We start from the raw sequence: 25,129 nt of genomic DNA, 5'->3' as shown, positions 1-25,129 counted from the left end.
TACTGGAAGGATTAGCTCATCATCATCATGATAATGTGCCGCTTGTTCCTCTAAATCATCCCAATCCTCAGGGGACAGGTCATCATCGTTCCAATCTGTGGCTAAAAAGGCCTTTTGATCCTTCTCTTTTCTCTTACCCTCACTAATTTCTTTTCTTTGTACTACCTTCTTTACTTTTCTAACATGGTCCTTTTCCTCATTTTTATTTGCCTTCTCCTTTTCTTCATATGGTTCATCATAAATATGTTCAGACAGCTTGTCTACCTCTGTATCTATTTCTGCATATGCTGTTCCCCTGGTCCCATAAGTTTTTTCTTGTGAACTTGTCGATAGTAGTCCGGTTAAACCTTCCTCTAATTCTTCTTCGGTAACAGATTTGGCTTCTGCGGATAGCAAAACCAAGTCTGATTGCTCTGTCAGTATCTCTCTCAACTGAAGCCAAATGGGGTACGCCTGTTTTGGTATGCTATCTGTCCCATGTTCCGCTGCATACCTCTTCATTTCTCTTCCTACCCTTTTCCAATCTTGTAAATTTAATCCTCCCTCTTCAGGAAACCAAGGGGAAACTTTTATTAGGAACTGATAAAATTCTATTGCACTGCTCTCTTTCACATGGAGACCCCTCTCTGAGAGAAGCCTTTGTAGTACAGAAACGAAGAGTTTCTGCCCTTTTGAGCCCGAGACCCCCATATCCAATGGCTCACCGTAACCTACCTCTCCTCCGTAGGCGGGACTGCAGCTCCCTGTGGTGAGTCCGTTCCGCTCTTGTGATGATAGCCAGACAAGAAAGAGACAATACAAGACGAACACCAAATAGTAGAAATAGAGACAAGGGTCACTTATCCGAGGGTCCCTGTTCGGGCGCCAGCTGCCGCAGTCGGCCGACCTGAGGGTCACCGGGGTCTGCGGGGGGACCCTCTGGAAAGTGAAGGATAAGTGACGAGCGGAGACGGGATGGCGAACAGACACAAACACACGAGAGGTGAATGTTAGGACTGTTGCAAGTTTACTCAAAAAATCAGCACTCTTTTATATCATGGTTTACATAAGCATTTACATAAGACTTGGATAAGTTCCAAAAGAACATAGGAGAATAGAACACTCAGAGCTTAGATCAAAACATTTGATACCAAACCAAGTCAGGAAACCACTTGTCTCACATCCTTGTTTTAAGAACAGTTTGTGACCAAGAACTTATTTGAACCCTGGGAACCGCAAGGTTGGGCTCATAAAGGTTATCCATTATACCTCATGCCAAAGGTATCCGCAGAAATGTGTTCTAATTGTCTAGCCACTGCCCCCTCCTTGGTATAATGAAAAATCTTTCCCCAAACGTTCATTCCTGTTCCTAGATAAATATAATCATGTACCTGTTGTTTCATGTCGTCTTTTTCTTCCTGAGTTAACACACACCAAGGAGGTCTAGCTCTGGCGAGCCTTTCACGAAAGGGGAGGGATCTGTATAACACTTTATAGCCATTGACTGTGACCCACCTATCAAAATTTAAATCATATCTTCCTGTATATGGTAGCGGGGCATCTGTTGGTCTGTAGATGTAAGGTCCCCTATAAGTCCCTGGTTGCCACCATCTGTCTCCTATTTTGACAAGTGCACTCCTCTTTCCCCTTTTTACTTCTAGGCCTGAGGCCCTTAGTCCTTGCACCTGTTCTTCAACTGAGGTTGAGCGTCTCTTTCTATTTTCTATTCCCATTTCTAACCTTTGAATTTGAGTAAAAATAGTACTAAAAGGTAACGATTCATTTCTTAACATAGTGATTAATAATCGACCTATTGGGTTGGTCTTATTGGTAAAAATATAATTTTTAGCAAGCATTCTTATTTCTATTTCTGAAGGACAAAGTCGGTGTGGCTTGTAAGAGGAAGTTGGCTGTGGTCCTTGCCCCAGGAGGAAGGTCGAGTTCTCCGAATCGTTTAGATTGTAATCTTGCACAGAAGAGTTATTAAAAGAATCAAGGGTGAGAGCCCTGCGAGCACGAACCGCAACTTCCCCCAATAGCCCCAGGCAAAGCAGAGCTATGCCAAGTTTGCAGCAGAGAATGAGTATGTCTTTGTCTGATGGGCTCATCCGCGTGCACGCAGACGGGTCGTCCTTGGTGGGAAACAACCCCTTGGCTGCTTCTCTCCTAAGTGTAGGACACTCTCGGGAGTTCAACCATTTCTGCTGCAGGCGCGGCAGGGAGCCGCCTGTCCCAGCCCCCAGCTCTTCAGAGCCCATCAAGAACTGTCCCAGGAGGCCCAGGAAAAGCTGGAGGTTGGGAGCTTCTGGGGGGAAGTGACTGGAAAGGCTGACGCTGTCCACTGCACCAAGGAAGACCGGGTGTGACGCAGCTCTGCCCTCCTAGGATGGTGGTGAAGGAAGAGAAAGATGGATGGCGACCTGGAGGGAACTCTCAGATCCTAAGCAGGACACAAAGCAGCAGTTCTTCAAATATAGTCCCCAGACCAGCTGCTTCATGGCTGCTGGACCGTACAAATGCGGGTTCCCAGACCCGGAGTCAGAAACTGTAAGGTGGGCTGCCCATATGGCTAGAGTCAGCTCTCCAGGGGTTTCAAATTTCAGACCCCAGAAAACACATGGGAACCAGGTTCTGTCACCCCCACACTTAACCCACTATCCCGGAGCAGAAGCACCTCCTCCTGGGGACATGGGTATCTTTTTCCTGAACTCTTCACCCCCAGCTCCTAGCTGATAACAGTTACAATCTGGCAGGAGATGCCGTTTGGCCTCTGTCCTCCAAGCCTGCAGGCCCAGCCTGCTCAGAGGATCTGGGTGGAGCTTGGGAGGCCGAAGCAGAAGGTGCTGTCAGCTGTTGTAGGCCTACTGGGGGAATTAAGTCTGACCAGCAGCATTTATCACCATGGTGACAAGCAGGTGAGAGAGAAGCAGGGAAGAACTTCCCATCACCCTCCTTGTGGGGGCTGAGAGTTGAGGTGTTAGGATCTGGGGTCTCTAGTCACAGGTCTGAACATAACCAAGGATGCCCTCAGACATCTATGCTCTGCAGCAGCTGCAACAACCGGTCTGCGTGCAGCAAAACCTGCTGGTTTCCTCCAGACCAGCCTGGCTTGAGGAAAGAAAATCCCCTCTCAGCCCTCTGAAGGCAAGCTGAACATCTGCAGCTCTGGCCTCATGACGTCTCCACGTACAAACTTTGATGACCCCCTTCCTCCACACGCCAAGCCCCAGGCTGACCTTCAGCACCCTGGCCAGCTGCAGCACTCCCTACCCTAGCCTCTAGGTACAGGCCGGGACCCTCTTGCTTCTCTGCTCACCTACACACCATGAACTGGGCACACATCTCACATGCCATTCTGGGCCAGGCGGCATAAGCCCTACCTCTCACCTGGAATCCTTCCCTTTCTGCAGGGGCTTGCTTCTGCCTTGAAGCATCCTCCCAGTGCTTCTTTCTCCTAGGTTCTCAGGTCTCACTGTCTGCTGCTTCAGATTACAGCTTGGAGACTGGGGTTGTAAGTCAGTGGTAAGGCATTTGGCTAGCATGCTTGAAGCCCAGGGTTGAGCCCCAGGGCAAAAATAGACAGAACTCAGCTCAGGCTGTTCAGCCTTGTTCACCAAGAATGTACATGATGGTTTCCGATGTCTCCCACACCCCAGTCAACAACTGGATACCCACCAGTTCGGTCACTTCCACTAGTCCACTAGTGGGACCCCAGGATTAGAGGGCAGTGGCCACCTCTGCAGGACTGGTTGTGGACCACTGATCCCTGCAACAGGCAATGATGTCTGACTTATGGCTCAATCTCCATCGTGGAGCTCAAGCTACAGGTCCCCAGCCGTTCTCTGTGCCCTGCAGAACCCTGAGCAAACATTTTCCCTGTGTAGACCTGTGGCCTCCTCTGCCCAAAGGTAGATCTGGGGGATATGTGAATCTAAGACAAGATACAGAAGGTGGGGCCTGCAGGTCTGGGCCTCTGGGAGACATCTAGAAAGCTTCTTGGTGGCTGGAAAGTCCCAGATAAAGAACTTTAGGGCCAATAAACTTGTGTGGAGTTTGTCTTGGAGCCTCGTTGGAGTCATAAACAGGAAAAGGTTCTGTTCTGGCTTTCTAGGAGGTTGAGGCAGCAAGGGGCCAGCTCTCCATGGACTGGGATAGTTGATGGACAGTGCACTGTGCTCACGGGCTTTGGGAGCATCTGGCTGTGTCACATGAAGGCTCCAGACTCTGCACATCACCCTCCTTGGTGGGCAGGTCAGGGGTATGGCTATTGATTGAGTGGATGGAAGGACAAAGAAATTGGATCTGCCCAGGGTCATGGCATATATCAATGTCAGAACTAAGACTCCAACCTGCCTGGCACACATGCTATAAGAGACAGTCCCGGCCCCTCTGCTGAGAGGGCCTGTAAGAGTGACCTTTCCAGCCAGGCTTCAGCAGCCTCTGCCTGTGGGCCCTTTGGTCTGTGGGCGAGTGAAACCAAGAGAGGAACCATTTGAGCTTGATGTTCCTGTGGGTGAGAGGAGAAAGGGCAGGTAGATTTCTCTGTGAACCTGGCAAGTGCAAGATGGTTTGCTTACGTCACCCTGGTCCTCCAAAGCCTGTGGGGCAAATAATGAGATGGGTATGTCGTTGTCAGCATGTGGGGTGGAACTCAGTGCTTCACACATAGGCAAGCAGTCTACTGTAGTCCAAGCTGCCTACATATATATATATATATATATACATATACATACATACATACACACACACACACACACACACATATTTGTGGCTGGGCAGTGTTGGTGCATGCCTTTAACCCCAGCACTCAGGAGGCAGAGGCAGGCAGATCTCTGAGTTTGAGGCCAGCCTGGTCTACAGAGTAAGTTCCAGGACAGCCAGAACTACACAGAGAAACCCCATTTCAAAAACAAACAACAACAACAACAAAACCATATATATTTGTGGTGTTCAGTTGTGTTTTTTTTTAATTGAGATTGTAATTTAATTACCATGTTTTCCCCTTCTCTTTTCCCTGCCAAAACCTCCCATATACCTGCCTCAGCTCTCCTTCAAACTCATGGCCTCTTTTGTCACTAGTTGTTATTTCATACATATATGTTTTTGTGCATACACATATATGTTGAGTCCATAGAATGTTATTTTATGTATGTTTTCAGGCTGACCACTTGGCACTGGACAACCAGTCAGAGTGCTCTTCCCTGGGGAGGACCATCCCTGCACTCCCAGCTCTCCTCCGTTGCTACAGTTCTTTGTGTAGGGGTGAGGTGCCGTGGGCTTTTCCGCCATTCAGTTCAGAACGCTCATTAGTGCCATCTCTGTTTAGCTCGTGTTTGAGCACTCAGGTTGCTGAGAGTTTGTGGGTGTAGCTTCTGATGTTGCTAGGAGATGTAATCGTAGAGCAAAGTCCCCGATCCTTTGCCGATTAAAATCTCTCTGCCCCCTCTTCCACAATGTCCTCTGAGCCTTAGGTACAGAAATGTTTTGTAGATGTATCCATAGAGACAGGGCTCCACAACTCTGCATTTTGATTGGCTGTGGTATTATGTGGTGCTCTCAGTCTGTTACAAAGAGAAGTTTCCTTGACACGGAGTGGAGAGCATTCTTATCTAGGGGTATAAAGACAAATGTTTAAGATCGTCATTAGAGAGATTATGCTGATTTAGTAAGTGAGTGGTTGTAGATTTGCTTCTAATAACAATATAATGTTACTTTATCTATGTAATAACAATGGTTACTATGTAACCGTGTATCTGTGTAATAATAGTAGTTTCATTAGCACTGAGTAGTTGGCTTAGTCTCCAGTACTAGGCACGATTTCCCCATTGTTAACCGGGTAAATCCAATTAAAGAGCTGTTGGTTACAGCCAAGATATTTGTGCCACTACTGCACAGGGTATGCTGTAGTGGTCACTGAGTGGTTCATAGGCGTCCAAGTTTAATAGGACTGTTGGTTGCCCTAAGCTCTGTGTGTGTGTGTGTGTGTGTGTGTGTGTGTGTGTGTGTGTGAGAGAGAGAGAGAGAGAGAGAGAGAGAGAGAGAGAGGTGGGGGGAGAGAGACGTCCACAGAGGTCTGATCTCTTAAGAGTTACAGGCTATCATGAGCCACCAAAGTGGATACTATGAATCGAACTCAGATCCAGTGGAAGAGAGCACACATTCTTAACCCCTGAACCATCTCTTCGACCTAAGGTCTTGAACTTTTTTGATCCTTCTGGCAAGGAGCTGAGATTACTACCAGGATTTGTTCAAAACAACCTGTTAAGAAGCACATGCTAAGCTGGGCATGATGGCACTTCCCACTGAGAAGGCAGAGGCAGGGAAACCTCCATGAATTCAAGACCGGCCTGTCTAAATAATACTTTTCAGGCCAACCAGGACTACATATTGAAACTCTGTCTAGGAGAGAAAGAAAGAAAGAAAGAAAGAAAGAAAGAAAGAAAGGAAGGAAGGAAGGAAGGAAGGAAGGAAGGAAGGAAGAAAGAAAGAAAGAAAGAAAGAAAGAAAGAAAGAAAGAAAGAAAGAAAGAGAAAGAAGAGAATGAGGGAGGAAGGGGAGGAGGGAGGGGAGGAAAGAGGGGAGGAGGTAGGGAGGGAGACAGAGACAGAGAGAGAGAGAGAGAGAGAGAAAGAGAGAGAGAGAGAGAGGAGAAGAGAGTAGGGGGCACGTAACAAAACAGGGAGATGCTAAGTGTGTGTCAACCAACAGAATACAGTCTTTTTTTTTTTTAAGATTTATTTATTATTTTATGTAAGTACACTGTAGCTGTCTTCAGACACACCAGAAGAGGGAGTCAGATCTTGTTACGGATGGTTGTGAGCCACCATGTGGTTGCTGGGATTTGAACTCTGGACCTTCGGAAGAGCAGTCCAGTGCTCTTACCCACTGAGCCATCTCACCAGCCCCCAGAATACAGTCTTGAACCTGGTATCTCTCTCCCTGCTTTGGCTACCCCACCCCACCCCAAGTGTGAAGATGAGTACTTCATACAATGGGGTGATCTGGAGTGGGGAGTATTGTGCTGGAACCTGGAGCAAAAGGAGGACAAGAGGCAGGGGCATCTTCGGAGCCCAGAGAGTGCCAGCCAAAGACCTGGCCCTTATGGCTTTATTCCAGACCATTCAGGAGGAAGTATGTGCCAAGATTGGGTATCCAAAGGCATAGTGTTCAGGGGTACAGGGAAGACAGTACAAAAAGGTGGGGGGGGGGGGTGCATGGGACCCACCTTCCAAGTCCAGCAGAAGCCTTTGAGGAATAAGGGAGATTCATGGTGGGGTTTATGGGAACTCATATGTGAGAAACACAGACCCCTCCCCAAGAACACAGCAACTGGAGCTGCAGGGCGTGAACAAGAACTTGGCTTGTGGAGAGGCCTTGGTCATCTCTGGAGTTGCCCTGCCAGCTAACCCCAGCTCTGGACAGTTGGGAGGGGGAGGGGGAAGCTCTCTCTCCTGATGAGCCTAATCTCATCAAGAAGAAAGGCTCTCTCTTGGCTGCCGCCAGCTTCAATCTGTGTTTTCTATGGGCCTGTGGGAGGCATCTGTGCCAGACCAGAAGGATGGAGGGGGAGGGGAAGCAGCCGAGGGACCTGAGAACTGGGCTTGATTCTGTGAGCATTTGCTGGTCGAAGGGTGCCTGTGCCTGCACTAAGATGCTTGATGCCATGGAGGGATCCCAGAATCTGCCCGAGGCTGTGCTGACAGACAAGCCAGAGGGCTTCCCTAACCCACCCCCACCCCCATCTCCCTGAAGCCCTTAGGGAACGGGTGGAAGCTAGTAAAGCCACCATCTTTGAACTCTTCCTGACCACTGAGCTTGGTCCTTAGCTTTGAACACAGGTGTGTCTGTGTGTCCATACTTCTGTGGGGTGCCAAGGGTCAGACCCTCAAGCTGCTCATGCAAAGAGGCCACTTTCCAGAATATCTGAGATATCTTCTCAGATCCAAATGCTCAGCGAGGGACACACATGCCTTTCCTGAACTAAGTCAAATGAGTGGCCTGGAGCCCAAATGCTACAGTTTCAACTAAGGCTTTGTGCTATACAACAGTATTCCCAGTGCTCAGGAGGTAAAGGCTGGAGAATCGGCAGTTCAAGGCCATCCTCAGCTATATCCATAGTTGGAGGCCAGCCTGGGGTATGTAGACTCTGCCTCGAAAAGAAAATAATAATAAAAAAAGAAATAAAGGCTCCAGGCCCAATCCCTAGCATCGCCACACATTAGAGTAGAGTAACCCGGTAGGAGGTGGGGAGAGGGGCTGGCAGGAGACTGCAAGGATTTCATCCAGACTCTAAGGGCTCTGCCCAACAGAAGCCTTTAGAAGAGTGGTTCTCAACCTGTGGGTTGTGACCCATCTGGGGAGTCAAAAGAACTTTCCACAGGGGTCACCTAAGACTATCAGAAAACACAGAGAGGTACATCACCATCCATAACGGCAAAATGACAGGAAGTAGCAACAAGAATAATTTATGGCTAGGGGGTCACCGCAACACGAGGCCGCGGCGTCAGGAAGGTTGAGGACCACTCTGGATCTCGAAACACACAACATCTACACTAACGTGAAAACTCACCACTTTACATAAAAATTCAACTGAACACACACCCCAGCCATGCCGTCCAGTGCTCAGTGGCCACGCCTATCTCTGAATGGAGTGATCATAGGATGTCATCACCGTGCTGTCCTCTCCACCTCCTAGCAATTTACAGACGTCTCTTCCCCCATCGGTAACATCAGACAGGACAACACCCTGCGGTAAGTGGCTAGGGCTTACTCTCGTGCCGTGTGTTGGGCGCATTCCAGGTATACACACAACCCTGCAGCAACCCCACAGTAATGAGATCTCCTCACTTTACTGATGAGGAAGGTAAGACACGGAGAGGGGAAGGATCTCGCCCAGCATCACCCAGCTAGCCAGTGACTGGAGAGAGAAGCTGAGCCGCTCACAAACAGACCCAACCCTTCCGTAGGGCAGGCCTGAGATTCACACATATAAATTAGACCACACAGCTCTCATCTAACAAACCTTAGCTGAGACCGCAGCATTTGGGCTACGGGCCAGTCACTTGACTTAGTTCAGGAAAGGCAGGTATTGTGTGGTGCTGAGGATGGGACCGGGAGCTTTTGCATGCTAAAAAAGCCACATCTCCAGCCCCTGGACTTATTTCAGAGTCAACCCCCGGAGCTGTAAGATTGAATCTATGACTGTTAAGCCTATATCTCTCCGATCAGACTGACAACTACGGTGTTGCCATCACCCCTAAAGACAGCTAGCTTCATTAATATTGTCATTCCAGTTGCTTCAGACTGGGTGTCTGTGGCTGAATGGTGTGAAGTGGGCTTCTGGCTTCCATGGAACTCCATGTTGCACGTCACCCATGAAGTCTCTTCCAGTCTGGACCCGTTCCCTTGGCTTTGTCACCTGTTGAAGAAACCAGGCAGTTTTTTTTCACATTTCGTTTTTACTCTGTTGAGACGGGGTCTCACTCTGTAGCCTAGGCTAGCCTTGACTCACAGCAATCCTCCTGCCTTAGCTTCCTGAGTGCTGGAATTACAGGTGCTTGCCACCAAACCAGATGGACTCTCTGTCCTCTTTGTTGTTGTATTCTGTTTGTTCTGTTTGTCAATCCCTTTCCAAATCCTCGTCCCAGATCTCTCCCCATCCTTCGGGCTGCCCTTACCCCCGACTGATGGTGTCCTTGATACACAAACATTTTCCAATCATTTTCATTAAGCCCTGGAGTCCAGTTAGACTTTTCTCTTGTTGACTGCTTTTGGTCACCACCAAATCTAGTATCTTGAGTTTGGTCTTTAGTTGTTTTTTTTTTTTTTTTTCAAAGCGTTTTATAGTTCTGGTTCTTTGGTTCTCTGAATTATTTTGAGTTGTTAGAACTTACAAAATTCAACACACGGGATTTCCCCGTGTTCTGGAGCCTGTCAGTTGCTTCCTGGTGAGCACTTTACACCCAGCTTGGTGTAACAGTGTACAGAGTAACACTGAATTGCTTGGCGCTGGGTCCAGGTTTTAGCAAGGTCTACTTTGTAAGGAGCAGGACATAAAATGGCTGCTTTTTTTTTTTAGCTCCTATGCTGCTGAGATTGACCTGTGCTTTCAGGGCTCCATTATATCTTCGAGACTCAGACTTGATTACAGAGCGTGAGCCCGTGGGGAAGACTAATTAAGATACAGCAGGTTCTGCCCTGCATCCTGGGGTGCCAGATTCTGTCTGGGTGGGGTGGGGCAGGGCCCAAGAACATAGGGTTTTGGCAAGCTCTCTGGTGATGTCACTCTTTGTAGACTCCCATGAGCTGCTGTGCCCGCAGTCCCTGGAAGTCCCTGTTATCTTTGTGCTAAATACACACAGGAATGTCCTGGGGACCTAAAAATGGGCTGGATTTGGTTTTTGGTTTTTTTGTTTTGTTTTGTTTTGTTTTGTTTTGTTTTTGTTTTTTTGTTTTTTTTGGTTTTTTGTTTTATTTTACTTTTTCGGAGGGAAGATGATTCTGTGGCTCAGACGGGTCTTGAACTTGTACACCTGTCACCTCAGCCTTTTAAGTGCTAGGATTAGAGGCTTGAACCTCTATGTCCAGCCAGTGGTGGAATTCAGTCGATCCCAGTGTTCTGAGTCTCCAGCCAGGCTGACCCTATTATCAGACCTCGGGTTCACTCCTCTCAGATTTGGCGCTTCCAGAAAAGGGGTGATCTCAGAGAGTGGTAAGGTGAGAGCAGTGACCCAGACATTCATTCCTTGCTCTCCAGCCCTGGGCACTACGTAAGCCCGGAGCCAGCCCTGGGTAGGGACTGGTGATTGGATGAAATCATAGTCACCTCTTTACAAACCTTCTGGAACTTTCTGCTTTAGAATGTTCTAGTCTCTGGTTTAGGGTGCTGGGCTCTCTTGTTTCCATAGCTTTCTCTTTCACAGGCAAGTTGTCAAAGTCAGGGCTCTCAGGGACTTACCCATCTCCTGTGGTAGAGCGACGAACTTGTCCCTGACTACCTGGAATATCCTCAGGTTTGGGGTTTTAGGTTCGTTTTTATTTTTCTTGCAGTCCTAGATATTACACCTAGGGACTTGCACATGATAGGTAAGTGTCCTGCCACTAAGCTGTCTCCTCAAACCCTTCTTGTCTCCTGAGATGGGAATCTCACTATGTAGTCCAGGCTAGCCTCAAAATTGTGGCAGTCGTACCTGAGCCGTCCCAGTGTTAGAATCCAGATGTCAAGCTGCCACACCCAACCCTTTCCTCATGTTTTTATCTTAAAGCAGACTCTTACTACATTTTCCAGGCTGGTCTTGAACCTGAAATTCTTCTACCTTAGCTCCTTAGTTATAGCACAAGAACTCCTTGTCCAGGGCCGTCCATGGTTCCTGGCAGACTGGTACAGTTGGTCACTATCCTGAGGAACTACTAGGCCTCTTCTTCCTTTGATATAGGGGGCAGAAACAGGTCCTAGTTGCCTGAGTTCCTGTGACACTTGAGATCATTGCTGGTCTAGAGAAAGCAGAATTTTAAAATGTCTAGTGCCAAGAAGTTGTGGTTTCATTTAGGGCTTGGCCTCAGATCGAGAGACTCTGTATTGAGAACACTTTTACCAGAAGGTGCCAGGACCTGTGGTTTCTTCCTTCTTCCTTGTGAGAAGGGAAGACACCATGAGAAAGAACTGGGGAAGCAGAGGTGTTACTACATAACCTTGACCTGGGGGGAGGGGAGACCCCTAAGGCTCTCTGATTGGCTCCACAGGCTAACTGTCCCACCCCATCTGGTATGGATTGAGCCCTCACTAGGGATTCTGGGTGTATTAAAAAGAGACTTGGCAAAATGGCTTAGCAGGTAAAATAGCTTCCCTTGCAAGCCTGTTGGCCTGAGTTCAATGCCAGACGTAAAAAGCCAGATGCTACGGCGCACACATCCATACACATATCCATAATGCCATGACCTCCACAGTGAGATGGGAGGCAAAGGCAGGAGAATCAACTGGAAGCTTGAGAGCCACTGTGGCCTCGTGGTAGAAAAAAACCCTAACCTCAACAAGCCGGAAAGAGAGAACCATCTACCAAAAGTTGTTCTCTGATGCCCTCAGGGGAGATTTCTCATTCAGTGTTGGGGCATGCATGATCAGGGCCATGAAGTACTCTGTAGGGTAAAAGCCAAGGATTTTTGTCTCTGTGTGGGGTGTACCTCAGGTCAAGTTTCATTGCAATAATTCTTGGTCTTTGAAGATCACGTTCAAATAAAGTGATGTGTAGTGTGGTGTTGGGTTGGGTTGGTTTGGTTTGGTTTGGTTTGGTTTGGTTTGGTTTGGTTTGGTTTGGTTTTGTGAGACAGGGTCTTGCTGAGTAGCCCAGGCTAGTCTTTGACTTTGCTGTGTACCTCAGGCTAGCCTTTGAATCCACTGTGTAGCTGGAGCTGACTTTAACCCCTTGGCCCCCACACTGAGAGTAGGAGCAGCCGTCCATCCCACACCTATCTTGCTCTTCTAATCTCCCTCTACCACCCAGGCTATGATAGAAGGTGGTGCTTCAGACCCTCCCAAAAAGCACTTACAGGGAGCGGCCTCTGTGCCCACAAGGTCAGATTTTAAGAGGAAGAAACAAAAGAAAATCTTGACCTAGCAGATGTGGAATGGCAACAGCAAACTCCGGCCCAGCTCACCTGTGCTCAAACCAAATCAGGTAATGTCCTAGTCACCGGAAAGCCACCCATGGTGGCACCAGGGAACATGCCGTTGGAGGGCCTCTGCCTATCCCAACTAGGGTTCCATACCCACTGCCTGCAGGGCTGGGTGAGGAAGGGGGCCATGGAGAGCAGGCAGGAAAAAAATCTGCTGCTCACCCATACTCAACACCAGCAACAATACCCTTACACACACACACTCTCTCTCTCACACACACACACACACACACACACACCGCACAGAAAGAAGATAGACAAGCTTTGACTTCCCACATTTGAGGCTCATATCAGTACAGTTTCGATCACGTAGCTTCCTCTGCACCTCCTTTTCCCACCCTCAAATATGGACAGGACTCCCCCACCTCAGGAAGGTTGTAGGGGACAAGACAGTCTCCAGCTGGTCCACAGCCAGACTTTGGGAAATAACTCCCAGGAGAGTTAAACCTAGAGCCAACTAAAGCCTTTTCAGGGTGGAGCTTCCCAGCCCCCAGCCTAATCCCATAGCATAAAGTGGCAGGGCATGCACCGGATGGCAAAGTGAAAGCTGTCCCATTGCCACGCCCAAGAAGGCTGCCAGGGAGGGATGCAGGCCCTGCCTACCGTGCAGACAAGTGCCTGCTAGCAGGGGAAGCGGAACCGTTGTGGAGATGCTGAGTCACCAAAGCCTCATGCAAACAGGGTCCCTGGGCAGAAGGTCCCAGACACGCCTGGGACAATGCCAGCACCCCAAGAACTCTGTGACGAATGCCAGGCAGGCTCGTGACACACGTGGTCACACAGTACGGACACTCCCATGCCCTGACCTTACTAGATACCATCCTCCCCCACTTCTGTGACCTGTTCCCCATTTCCAAGATCTGGACAAACCTTGGCAATAGAAATAAGGATGGGGGTGGGGCAGATAGGTATCCACAGACGCCGTCACGATGCTCTGGACTGGGTGGCTTCATTCATGGGGGCCAACAGCTCCTTTTCCAGAGGGGAGACACAAGTCTATGAGACAGACTTGTGTTGTCCCACTTTATAAACAAGAAAATGGTGACGCCAAGGGTTAAGTCATAGCGAGACAAAGTTGGAACTGAAGGCCAGACTGGCCGGCTTCAGAGAACAACACTGGTTCTCACTTAGTTGGCAGGAGATCGTGTCTGGTGAGAAAAGTTGGGCTAGGGGCAAATATTCTGTGGCCTCTCTGTTTTCGGGGTTCATACTTGAAAAAACGGAAAGGCCTTAATGTATCAGCAAACAGATCAATAGCTATGACTATTAGCCTCCTCTATAACCACAGTGATAGCCTGCTCACCTGGCTGTACCTCAGAGTGGACCACTGCCTTTGCAGAATTGGCCACAATCACCAGGCTTGGTGGCACAACCTATAATCCTAGCACTCAAGTGGTTAAGACAAAATAATCATGAGTTGTAGGCCATCCTGAGCTATACAGTGAGTTCCAGGCCAGCCTGGTCTAAGACCTTGCCTCAAAAAGAATCAGCAGTGAAACCAAACCACTGGCCAGGCTATGCCTGTTCAGTAGTCTCACTGTGTTCCATGGTAAAGCAGTGAGCCTTATACTCTCGGTCCCTCCATCCCCTACAGATGTCATGGCACCCCCAGTACCGCAGCTCCAAGTTCCGTCATGTCTACGGCAAGCCCGCCAGCAAAGAGAACTGCTACGACTCTGTGCCCATCACACGCAGCGTCCACGACAACCACTTCTGTGCCGTGAACCCCCACTTCATCGCTGTGGTCACTGAATGTGCCGGCGGGGGCGCCTTCCTTGTCATCCCCCTGCACCAGGTAAGGACCCCAGAGATCATGGGGCCCAGCCTCCAGAGGTCTACAGGACAGTTAGACAAGGTGGGGAGCCCAGGTCTCCAGTCAAAGATGACTAAAGGCCTGGCCTGCTTTCCTAGTTGTGTGAGTTTAGTTCTTTGACTCTTCTTGGGAAAAGTCGATATCCTAAGAGTTGAGCTCTCAGCAGCTGGCCCAGCCACTTATAGGCCCTTTTCTCGCCCATCCAAGAAGAGTACTCACTTCCAAATTTTTCTCTCTTGAATGAAATATACTTGTAAGAACAATTTGCTGGGCTCAACTGAAATCAGGGAGATTGCCGAAGCCACCTCCCCTTGTCAAGGGGCGAGAGTGGGAAGCCCAAAAACAATAGGCAGAAGGGAAGAACACTTTTCCCTAGAGGCAGCAGTGAGAGCATGCTTGCACCAGGAGCTATCCCTGTTACCCAGTGTTTGGACCCACGGAGTGACGTCTTCATATAGATTACCCTAGAGGGGATCTTTGTGGGATCCGAGTGCTGAGCCTGCCTTCATCAGAACTTAGGAAGAGACCTGGGGGGTGGGGGTGGGGGATCCCAGGCTGAACTCCAACTCATGGCAGGAGAGGTGAGGAAGTTGGGCCACAGGAAGGAGCCCACAGTCTTAGATAGGGACAGAAGGGTCTGTGCAGTCAAAGCCTGGAGGGTGACGACTTCAAAGATAGCTCCCCTCATCACAACGCAGTGGGTGTAGAAGCCAGTAACAGCAGACCGGCTAAAGGAGGCCCCATGTACCCAGTGTTTGCTTGCTTGCTTGCTTGCTTGCTTGTGACAGGGTCTCCTGTAGCCCAGCTCTGGAACTCCCTGTGTAGCTAAGGTTGGCCTTATTCTCATCCTCCTAAGTTGACCTCCTGAGTGTGAGTTAGAGTTCTAGGCCACATTTCTAAATAATTTATAAGCCAAGGGGGGAATCAAAATGAAAATTTGCTTATTTTGTTTTTGCTGTTTGTATATTTGTTGTGTGTGTGTTCCTCTGTGGGGGCTTATGGGGGCATACATGCATGCCACAATGCAAATGTAGAAATCCAAGGGCAACTTCCAGGAGTCAGTTCTCACCCCTGAGGTGAGGCAGGGTCTTCATTATTGTTTCTAGCACTGTGCAGCTTACTCCAGGCTAGCTGGCCATCCAGCATCTGGTGATTCTCTGTCTTCTCCTCTGATCTCTTAGGATGCAGGTGCTGAGGTTACAGATGAGCACCTAGGATGCAGGTGCTGAGGTTACAGATGAGCATCTAGGATGCAGGTGCTGAGGTTACAGATGAGCACCTAGGATGCAGGTGCTGAGGTTACAGATGAGCATCTAGGATGCAGGTGCTGAGGTTACAGATGAGCATCTAGGATGCAGGCACTGGGGTTACAGATGAGCACCTAGGATGCAGGTGCTGGGGTTACAGATGAGCACCTAGGATGCAGGTGCTGGGGTTACAGATGAGCATCTAGGATGCAGGTGCTGGGGTTACAGATGAGCACCTAGGATGCAGGTGCTGGGGTTACAGATGAGCACCTAGGATGCAGGTGCTGAGATTACAAATGAGCACCTAGGATACAGGCACTGGGGTTACAGATGAGCATCTAGGATGCAGGTGCTGGGGTTACAGATGAGCACCTAGGATGCAGGTGGGCATGGTAGTGCATATCTTTGATCTCAGTATTAGCATGGCAGAGGCAGGTGGGTCCTCTGTGAGTTTAAGGCCAACATGATCTACATAGTGAGTTCCAGGACAGCCAGAGCTACATAGTGAGATCCTGTCTCAAAAAAGCAAACCAACAGGCAGTCGTTGGTGGCACATGCCTTTAATCCCGGCACTTGGGAGGCAGAGGCAGGCGGATTTCTGAGTTCAAGGCCAGCCTGGTCTACAAAGTGAGTTCCAGGACAGCCAGGGCTACACAGAGAAACCCTGTCTCAACAAACCAAAAAAAAAAAAAAAAAAAAAAAAAAAAAAGAAAAGAAAAGAACAACAATAATAACAAACACTCCTATAAATGAACAAGCCAGACGTAGGAGAAAATCACAGAGCATTACTGAAGGAGTCGTAGAAGGTGATGTGAATTAATCAGAAACGTGTCCCATGTTCATGGAGATCTACTCTGTAGCTAAAGTGAACCTTGAACTCATCCTCCTGCCTCCACCTCCCTTGTTCACAGGCCCAGTTCATTGTCCTTTCCTAAGATGCACCGCACGGCCTGTTTTGTGCTTGGGCCTCTGTGCCCTGGCTTCTCAATGCTTCTGCTCCTTCCTCCTCAAATGGTGGGAGAGGCTCAGGCTTTGTTTACTCCTGTACGGGTTTGCTGACTCACAGATTTCCACTGACTGAACACATCACTTAACCATTGTTTATGCTGCTAAGCAGTTGTGATTCTACATGGTAGAAGGAAGGGCCTGACCGAGCTGTGAGGTCCTCAGGGAACAATCCGAACCACAGTCTGACTGGAACCCATGAGCAGTCTTTGAAAGCGAGGCAGGGAAAAGCCCTGGAGAAGCAGACCAGGCTGTTTGAGAAGGGCCTTGACTGCCAGGGCGAGACACGGAAAAATGCGTTCTAAGGAGACGAAGGTTTACGAGCTGGAGGAGAATGAGTCAAAGTGAGACTTTCTGGTCACTGCTGGAAGACTGTCTACAGGTCAGAGGTAGAGGGGCCCGGATGCTCCTCGCTTCCCACAACCTTCTCCCAAGCCCTGACCACCTCTGAAAGGTTCTGTCCACCAAACGAGTTTCATTGTTCACTCATTAAGGAATTAATTAGGGCAGGGGATGTGGCTGGCTAGGAGAGTCCACAAGGCCATGGGTTTGATTCCCAGGGTTGGAAAAAGAATGAACTGGTTGGTTCCTGGTTTTTCCTACTCGGATTCTTTCTACCTTGCGTGAACCTACTGATGAGAATCCTGGCGTGTTCAGACAATGGATATCAAGTTCATGTGATGAGGGATGACATGGGTTAGGGAACAAGCCTGCTTCACACAGGACGGTCCAGGAAGGCCTTCTTGGGAAGATACCCCTAGACAATGGCTTCAACTCTAAAGAAAGTGTCCAGGCGAAGCAGAACCAGAAGCTAAGACCTGGGCATGAGGGGTGTTCACGTCTCCCGAGCAGGAGCATGGCAGAGCCGTGCTGAGACTGTGGGGAAGGTGATTGGAGCCTCAGAAAGTCTGGGAAGCCACCGGAGCTGAAACTCAGCCTGGTCCTAGATAAGATTTATGAATCCTTTGCGTTCTTTTTCTTCTTTAATTAAAACGACCTCCTAGCCCACGCTGACCTGCCCTCTGAGCCCGCTGTCTCCACCCTCCTATGTGCTGGAACTATAGGAGTGTAGCGTCACACCTATCGGCCTTTGGGCTGTTTGCAATCTCACACATAGCTCAAGGACAAGTCTCAGACGTCCATGAACGCAGGCACAACTGCTAGTGCCACCTGTGAGCCTAGTCACACCTTTGTGGGACCATAAAGATAAGGTTCAGGGGCAGCTAGGGCATCTGCAGTCCCAGCCTACCCCAGAGCTGCCAGCACTTCTGACACCCATCTAGAGTATTTCAGGCTAACTACACACACTCCTTTTTAAATTCTTCAATTTTTATTTACATTGATGTACTGACTCCGTGTATGTTTGTGTGAGGGTGACAGATACCCTGGAACTGGGGTTACAGACAGTTGTGAACTGCTTGGGTCCTCAGGAAGAACAGCTCAGATGGCTGAGCCATCTCTCCAGTGCCCAGAACTTTGGCGTGTGTGTGTGTCTGTGTGTGTGTGTGTGCACCGAATTCTGCCTCAGCACGTGTGTGAAGGAAGTGGGTCTCTCATCCCTTATGATCCTGGAAGCAAGCACTCATTTGCACTTGTCACTTTTGATACTTGCAGATTCATAAGCGTGTGCATGAGATAATACAGTGGGATCCTGGGTGCCTTTTTACTGATTACCCACTGCCGATAGCACTGCAGTTCAGTGTCACAAGCTTGATAAGGATGTCCAGGTCACTATTGGGCATACGTGCCACCCACAGACCTCTCCCTGCCCCTCCCGACACAGTCATTCCTCGACACCCCACTTCCTCCTTGACCCCTGACTAGCATCGATCTCTTCCTCATTTCATCGCTGTTATCATTTTAAGGCTGTGTAAAGAGGATCAATTCTGCAGCCTTCTGCGTTTGAAGCCTTTAGCGCCTATCCATCCGGGGGGGGGGGGGGGGGGCTGTGAGCTGCATCTGAATGTGCTTGTCTTTACTCAGGAGTGTGGTTCTCTGGACACGCATCCAGGGTGCTGCTGGGTCAGCAGAGGCACGGAGGGAGGCACAGCCCACTTAGAAGCAGCCTCAGGACTTCCCTTCCCCCTCCCAGAGACCTCTTCTCAGAGATGGCTGACCTTCCTCTCCCGCAGAGTGAAGAAGCAGAGTTAGGGAGCTTGTAAGCTATGTAGGCTGGATGCTTACCAGAAGACAGGACAGGCCTGACAATGGGTGCATGCTTTTCAGAGAAAGTTACCTACCCTCGCCTCTCTTCACAGCAGCCGGGTATATGATCTTGGGCCATTACAGCCCTCAAAGGATGTAATTTGCAAGATTTAAAGTTGAAGCGAAGCTTAAATTTGTAGCTGAAAGCTAAGTAAGATGTAGGAGCTGGGTAATTTATTTTTCTTAAAGAATTTTCTCTTGGAAATGAAATTCTCATGTATACTGTTTAAAAATGAAAGAACACTGATACATTAAACTCAAGGCCACACACATTCTGGCCCTAAATACACAGAGTTCACTGGTTGTTCCTGTCTTGTTTTGTTCTGCTTTGTTTTCCCAGGTGTTGAGACAGGGTCCCTGTGTAGACCTGACTGTCCTGGAACTCATATGTAGACCAGGCAGGCTCACAAAGATCCTGTCTCTGCCTGCCGAGGGCTAGGGTTAAAGATGTGCACCATGCCCAGCTTGTTGCTTTTTTAGTTTGGTTTGATTTGGTTTGGTTCGGCTTGGTTTGGTTCAGTTTGGTTTGGTTTGGTTCGGTTTGGTTTGGTTTGGTTCGGTTCGGTTTGGTTTGGTTTGGTTTGGTTTGGTTTGGTTTGGTTTGGCTTGGCTTGGCTTGGCTTGAACCCTAGATAACCTGGAACTCCCTGTGTAGACCAGAATGGCCTCCTGCTTCTGTCTCCCAAGTGCAGAGACTATAGGTGTGAACATACTACCACACCCCTCCCTCTCTCTCTTTTTCTTTCTTCCTTTCTTTCCATTTGTTACTTTAACATCCTTATTTGAGATGCTTTCCAGAAAACTCGAATTATCTCTGTAGGCAATTTGGCTTCATACTTTTTTTTTCTTTTGACATTTCTTGACTCTTGGCTGACTAGATCATGAAGGGGTTTCACTATTTTCTCATGTGCCCTTAATTTCCTGTGTTTTTCTCTATTGCCTCGGTTGCTGTCTTAAATGGGTATTTAGCCGTTCACCCACTAAATGCTACCTAGTAGGAGGTAGGGATGAAGCTGGTGGAGAGTTCTTTCCTATCATACAGGAGGCATTGGGCCAAAACCCTACACACACACACAGACACACACACACACACACACACACACACACACACACACACCTCTTGGCAGTCTAAAAGTAATGTCCACCCCTGTAATCCCAGCACTTGGGAAGCTGAACCAGAAAGAGAAGCCCTAACCCAGGTGACACAGGGAGACCATGTCCCACAACCAAGCAAGCAAGCCGAGCGTCTGACTGATTCCAGTCCAGGACTGTTCTGAGTGAAGCTGTCTCTCTGTAGTCACTTCCTGGGTGAGTGCTGAAGACAGCTGCTGGATCAGGAGGTAGCTGTGAACGTAAAGTTCTCAGAAACTGCAGGGTAGGTGTGGTGGCACACCCCTGGAATCCCAGCAGTCCAGAGGCTGAGGCAGGAGGATTGCTCAGAGTTTAAGGTCAGCCTGGGTTGCATATTAAGACCTTATCTTTAAAACAAAACAAATTAGACTTTTCGCAGCTCTTTCTTTTTGGTGGGTGGGTGATATGATTATACCCTGCCAAACTAAAGTAGAACTCACCATGTAGTCCCAGGTGGCCTTGAAGTGGAGGCAGTCCTCCTGCCTCCACTTCAAGTGCTTCAGATACAGGTGTGAGCCACCTTTGTTGAGGATCTGAAGTACAAATTTACCTGGACAGCCTGCTTCCTCTTCTTTCCTTTCTTTTCCTTTTCTTTTATCTTTAGGGCAGGATCTATCTTTAGGGCTAGCCTATGTAGCCCAGGCTAACATCAAGTGTGTGTTTTTCTTTGCCTCAGCCTCCCAAAGACAGAGATTACGGGCATATGCCACCACCCCTGGCCACATCCAGTAGTTCTGAATACACTCTAAAGGCAGAGAAAGGGATGGGAACCCACAGTGCCCTGTATTCTAGAGCTCAGCCACACGGCAGCCCCTTAGATGGTAGGGGTATTTGTGCATCCTGGAGCCTCACCTACACTAGTCTGCTTATAGGAAGTATTACCCCCTTTCCTGATGGGTTGCTGGGGCTGGATGAGCTATAGATGAGAAGCCTGGAGCTGGGCATGGCTAGAAAGCCTCCTGATCTTCTCCTAACCCCCCACCAGACCCCCACACTCTCATCCCCCACACACACCCTGCTCCCCACTGGTGCAACGCACTGGCTGTCTATGCTTGGCTTCTCACTGGTTCAGAGGTTGCAGCCAGGCCCAGAGAAGCGTGGGCACAAGGGTGAGTGAAAGCAACAGAGCCCTGATGCCCCTACGGAAAGTGCAGGCGAGGTTGCGGCTTGCACAGCCTTCTGTCCTAGGTGTTGCCAGAGTGTCAGGCCCAGAAAGGGTGCCACCTCAGGCAAGGTGCCTCTCCCCTGTGCACGGAGAGGTGAGCCTCTGGAAGAAGGCCAGAGGGTGAGTTTCACAACCTACCCTGCAGCCTTGGTAACTGAAGTCTGCTGGGGTACAAAGGGGAACGGCAAGTTGTGGGCAGAAGCTGCCTGGGGCCTCCAAACAGGAACAGAAAGGGTGGCTGTACCAGAGCCTCCCAGGGTACGAGGGATGTGGACTTTGGGTGAGGTGTAGAAGAAAGGAGAACGCAGACAGAGCCCAGGAGGTAGGCCCTGAGACACTGATGCGCGGAACCAGATCAAAGGGGCCCAGGGCCTGAGAGTCCAAATGATCGCCATAACTGTGCTGGTCTAGAAGAAATGGAAAGGACAGTTCACTGGGTTCCTAAACTGGTGTAGGAAGAAGGGGTGTGTGTGTCTGTCTGTCTGTGTCTGTGTTCCTGAGTACATGTTTGTGTGTGGGTCTGTGTGTATATGTATGTGTGTTTATCTGTGTGCATATCTGTCTTTCCATATGTGTGTGTATACATGTATGTATGTATTATGTATGTATGCATGTATGTGTGTGTGTATATATATGTGTGTGTGTGTATGCATATGCCTGCCTGTGTGTCTTCTGTGTGCATGTATGCATGAGTACATGCATGTGTGTATGAACATATTTGCATGTATGCATGAGTATATGCATGTGTGTATGAACACATTTGCATATATGCATGTATGTGCTTGTGTGTGTGTATGCACATGTGTACATGTGTATATTGGTAGGTAAGTGTGTGTGTATGTCTGTCTGTCTATCTGTGTATGTGTCTGTGTGTGTATTTGACTTTACCCCCACCATTAGAACAGTTTGTTCTCACACTAAGTATATCCCTGGGCCTTGGAACATACCAAGCAACAATTAAAGTTGGGTGTGTTTTGGGTGTAGCCCAGTGGTAGTAAAGGCAGCTTAGCATGTATGACACCCAGGTTCCCTCCCCAGCACCCTACAAAGCTGTAGATGGATAGTTGCGATGGCTTCAGATGGATCGATGCAGGCTGGTGTGGAGAGCCTTATGCCCAGGCACGTTCTCAGCCCTTACTGCAAATGGCTACACACACACACACACACACACACACACACACACACACACACACTGTGAGTGAATTTTTTCACTTCCCCTATTCTGTAGAGGAAGAAGCCAAGGCCCTGGGCCGAGCTCAGAGACCCAGCTTGAACAGTAATGAACTCGGGATAGCAGAGGTTCGACCCCAGGAAGCAGGAGTCAGCTAAATTGCTCTATACCTTGTGACTTCTCTGTTCTCCTCCCACCTAGGCCTCCCAGGCTCCACTCTGCAATTGGGAGGAGCTTGAAGCAGTTCCCTTTCTTATAGTAGGGAGAGCAATGCTCCCCAGGCCCACCATACAGCTCTCCCCATCCCCAGACCCAGATCTGTAGCTGCCCCACCCCCACCCTTCATTGTACCTTGTAGGGATCCTAACTTCCTACCCTCTCTGCCTGCCTCAGGGCAGCCCCTGTTGGCTTGTAGTCCTATATAGGCTTGGCAGCCAGCGCCTGTAACCAGCCAAGCCTGGCTTGGGTTTGAGAAAGGCAGCACTGTCACCCTTGACTTAAAGCTTTGTGTCCCAGTAAACCAGAAGCCCCTCCCTGGCTGAGTGCTGATCTAATGGACCAAAAGGTAAAAGCGGCCTCCTAATTATAAATGTCGCTCCGGACAGGCTTTTAGCAGCCCAGTCAATAGCTTCAGACAACTAATGTCACTAATGCCCTGGGTCTTGAGTGGGAAGACAGTGGGCTGATGTGACTTCTGCTCTGGGGGCCCCAGAGGAGCCTAGCTCTGATGGTCAACCTAGCCCTGAAGCAACAGACTCTACAGGAGGTGAGGGTGTGGTGTCAATGGCCTCTTGGCAGCTTGCCTAGGGTTAGCCCAAGACCTGCCTGACAATTGGCATTTCCTGCGAAACCTGCAGGGCAGAAATGAGGGCATGGCTCTGAGCCAGAGAACAAAGATAAAGGCCCAGAGCAGTCAGGCTTTCAGCAAAAGATTCTGTACTGCCATGCCCTTTGACCCAGGAAATGGTACAAGAAAAGGGAAGGAATGTAGGAAGCAGGGCCAGGGCAATTCAGAGAAGATGAGAACTCCTCAGAGCACAGGAAGTCCACCAGAGGTTCACTACAATCTGTTGGGCAGAGGCCCAGCTCTATTCCGCTGAGTCCCAGTGGCCTTGGGAGCATCCCTCCTCTAGCCTGCTTGAGAGTATTGTTATCCATTAGTGATGCCTGCCACAGGCACAGCATTAGAAAGCCTGGCCTGTGTGCTCACCATTCCTACACTCCTGAACATGCTTTGAACTCTAGAACCAATTCTCCGCTAATCCTAGAAGGACCACCTTTTCAGAAATTTTGTAGTTCTGATCATATCGTTTAAGGGGAGTTCTCACTTCATAGTCCTGGCTGATGGGGAACTTGATATGTAGATCTGATTGTGTTCAGCCTAGGGAAGGTCAGCCCTTCTGCCTCTGCCTCCCGAGTACTGGGATTACAGAAATAAATGCCTTTTCTGTTTTGTGCTCCCCCCCCCCAAAAAAAATGGAAAATTGCTTTCAAAAAATAATAACAATAGTGTGGTCACGCCTATAACCCCAGCACATAGTAAGCAAAGTCGAGGATTAAAAGTACAAAACTAGGGGTTGGAGAGATGGCTCAGTGGTTAAGAGCATCGGGTGCTCTTCCAGAGGTCCTGAGTTCAATCCCCAGCAACCACATGGTGGCTCACAATCATCTGTAATGGAATCTGATGCCTTCTTCTGGCATGCAGATGTACATACAGATAGAACTCTCATGTATATATATTACATCTTTTAAAAAATTACAAAACTAGTCTTGGCTATATAATGAGTTGAAGGCCAGCCTGGGCTATAAGAGATCCTATCTCAAAAAAAAAAAAAAAAAAAGAAAAGAAAAGGAAAGAAAAAGAAAAGGAAAGAAAATGATTAAAAGAAGGCTGTGCTTCCATTGTCTGCACACAACTACAGCTGTTAGTGCTGCTGCTGCTTCTCCTCTTCCTCTTCTTCCTTATCCTCCTCCTCCTCCCGCTCCTCCTCCTTTCTCAGCCTTGAGATAGAGAGTTTCTGGCATGGGCATAGTCACTATTGCTGAGCCTTTACCTCAGCTCTCCCTGTTGTGCTCCTCGCTTCCTGTCTCAGCCCTTTGCGTTCCTACAAGGAAGAGATTGCTACAGTTCAAGCCTGAAGAAGGGGCTTGCAGAGTGAATATAGCTACATGGCGTGGTTGGATTTTAATTTTCAAACCCTCACCCTGAAAGCCAGTTGTGATGCACACCTGTAAGTGCCATGTAACCCCATTTCTTATGAAATGTGGACATTAGAGGGATCAGGAGTTCAAGGCCAGCCTGAGTGACACAGCATATATATGTGGTGGGCTGGGGAGCCCAGTGGGCTCTGAGGACAGTGCACTGAATATCCTGGAGGCTGGGCAAAGAGCTGCTAGCTAAGGCTAGTCCCTTACAGGAGGCCTAGGGGCCATGACCTGTCTGTCCTGTCCAGGGGGATGCTGCTTCCAACAATGGAGGCAGAGCCATCTGATAGAGCATGGCAGCCTTTTCTATGTCCCCACACATCATTAGTAAATGACACAACTCACATTTGTTGAGTGTGTGTATACACGTTCTTCCTCCTCAGTGGTGGTAAGGACTGAGCCCAGGGCCTTCGGCGTGCCGGCAGGTGCTCTGCCTCTGAGGTGTAGTCCCTACCCTGTTTCCCACACGTGTGTGACCATCCCACTGTTTTGTTCAGGCTTCCTTTCAGTCCTTGGACCCAAGGGACCCTCCTATC

The 25,129-nt window shown here is 49.0% G+C and overlaps 1 protein-coding gene across 3 annotated transcripts in view; it reads left to right on the top strand.

The window, feature by feature from the left end:
* Positions 1-25,129, top strand: part of Coro2a (coronin, actin binding protein 2A) — a 64,993-nt gene that overhangs the window by 24,589 nt on the left and 15,275 nt on the right. Inside the window, exons 1-3 of one of the 3 annotated variants that reach the window (XM_011249899.3) lie at positions 10,868-11,064; positions 12,597-12,653; positions 14,246-14,446. In XM_011249899.3, coding sequence (XP_011248201.1) covers positions 12,597-12,653; positions 14,246-14,446 — 258 coding nt within the window. In that variant the 5' untranslated portion in view covers positions 10,868-11,064. Of the gene's footprint in view, positions 1-10,867; positions 11,065-12,479; positions 12,654-14,245; positions 14,447-25,129 lie in introns of those variants that run through there. The other 2 variants (NM_178893.4, NM_001164804.1) reach the window with 2 other exon arrangements.

Source organism: Mus musculus, chromosome 4 (assembly GCF_000001635.26).
Source record: "Mus musculus strain C57BL/6J chromosome 4, GRCm38.p6 C57BL/6J".
Taxonomy (NCBI): Eukaryota; Metazoa; Chordata; class Mammalia; order Rodentia; family Muridae; genus Mus; species Mus musculus.
This window is presented reverse-complemented; position numbering and strand designations above follow the sequence as displayed.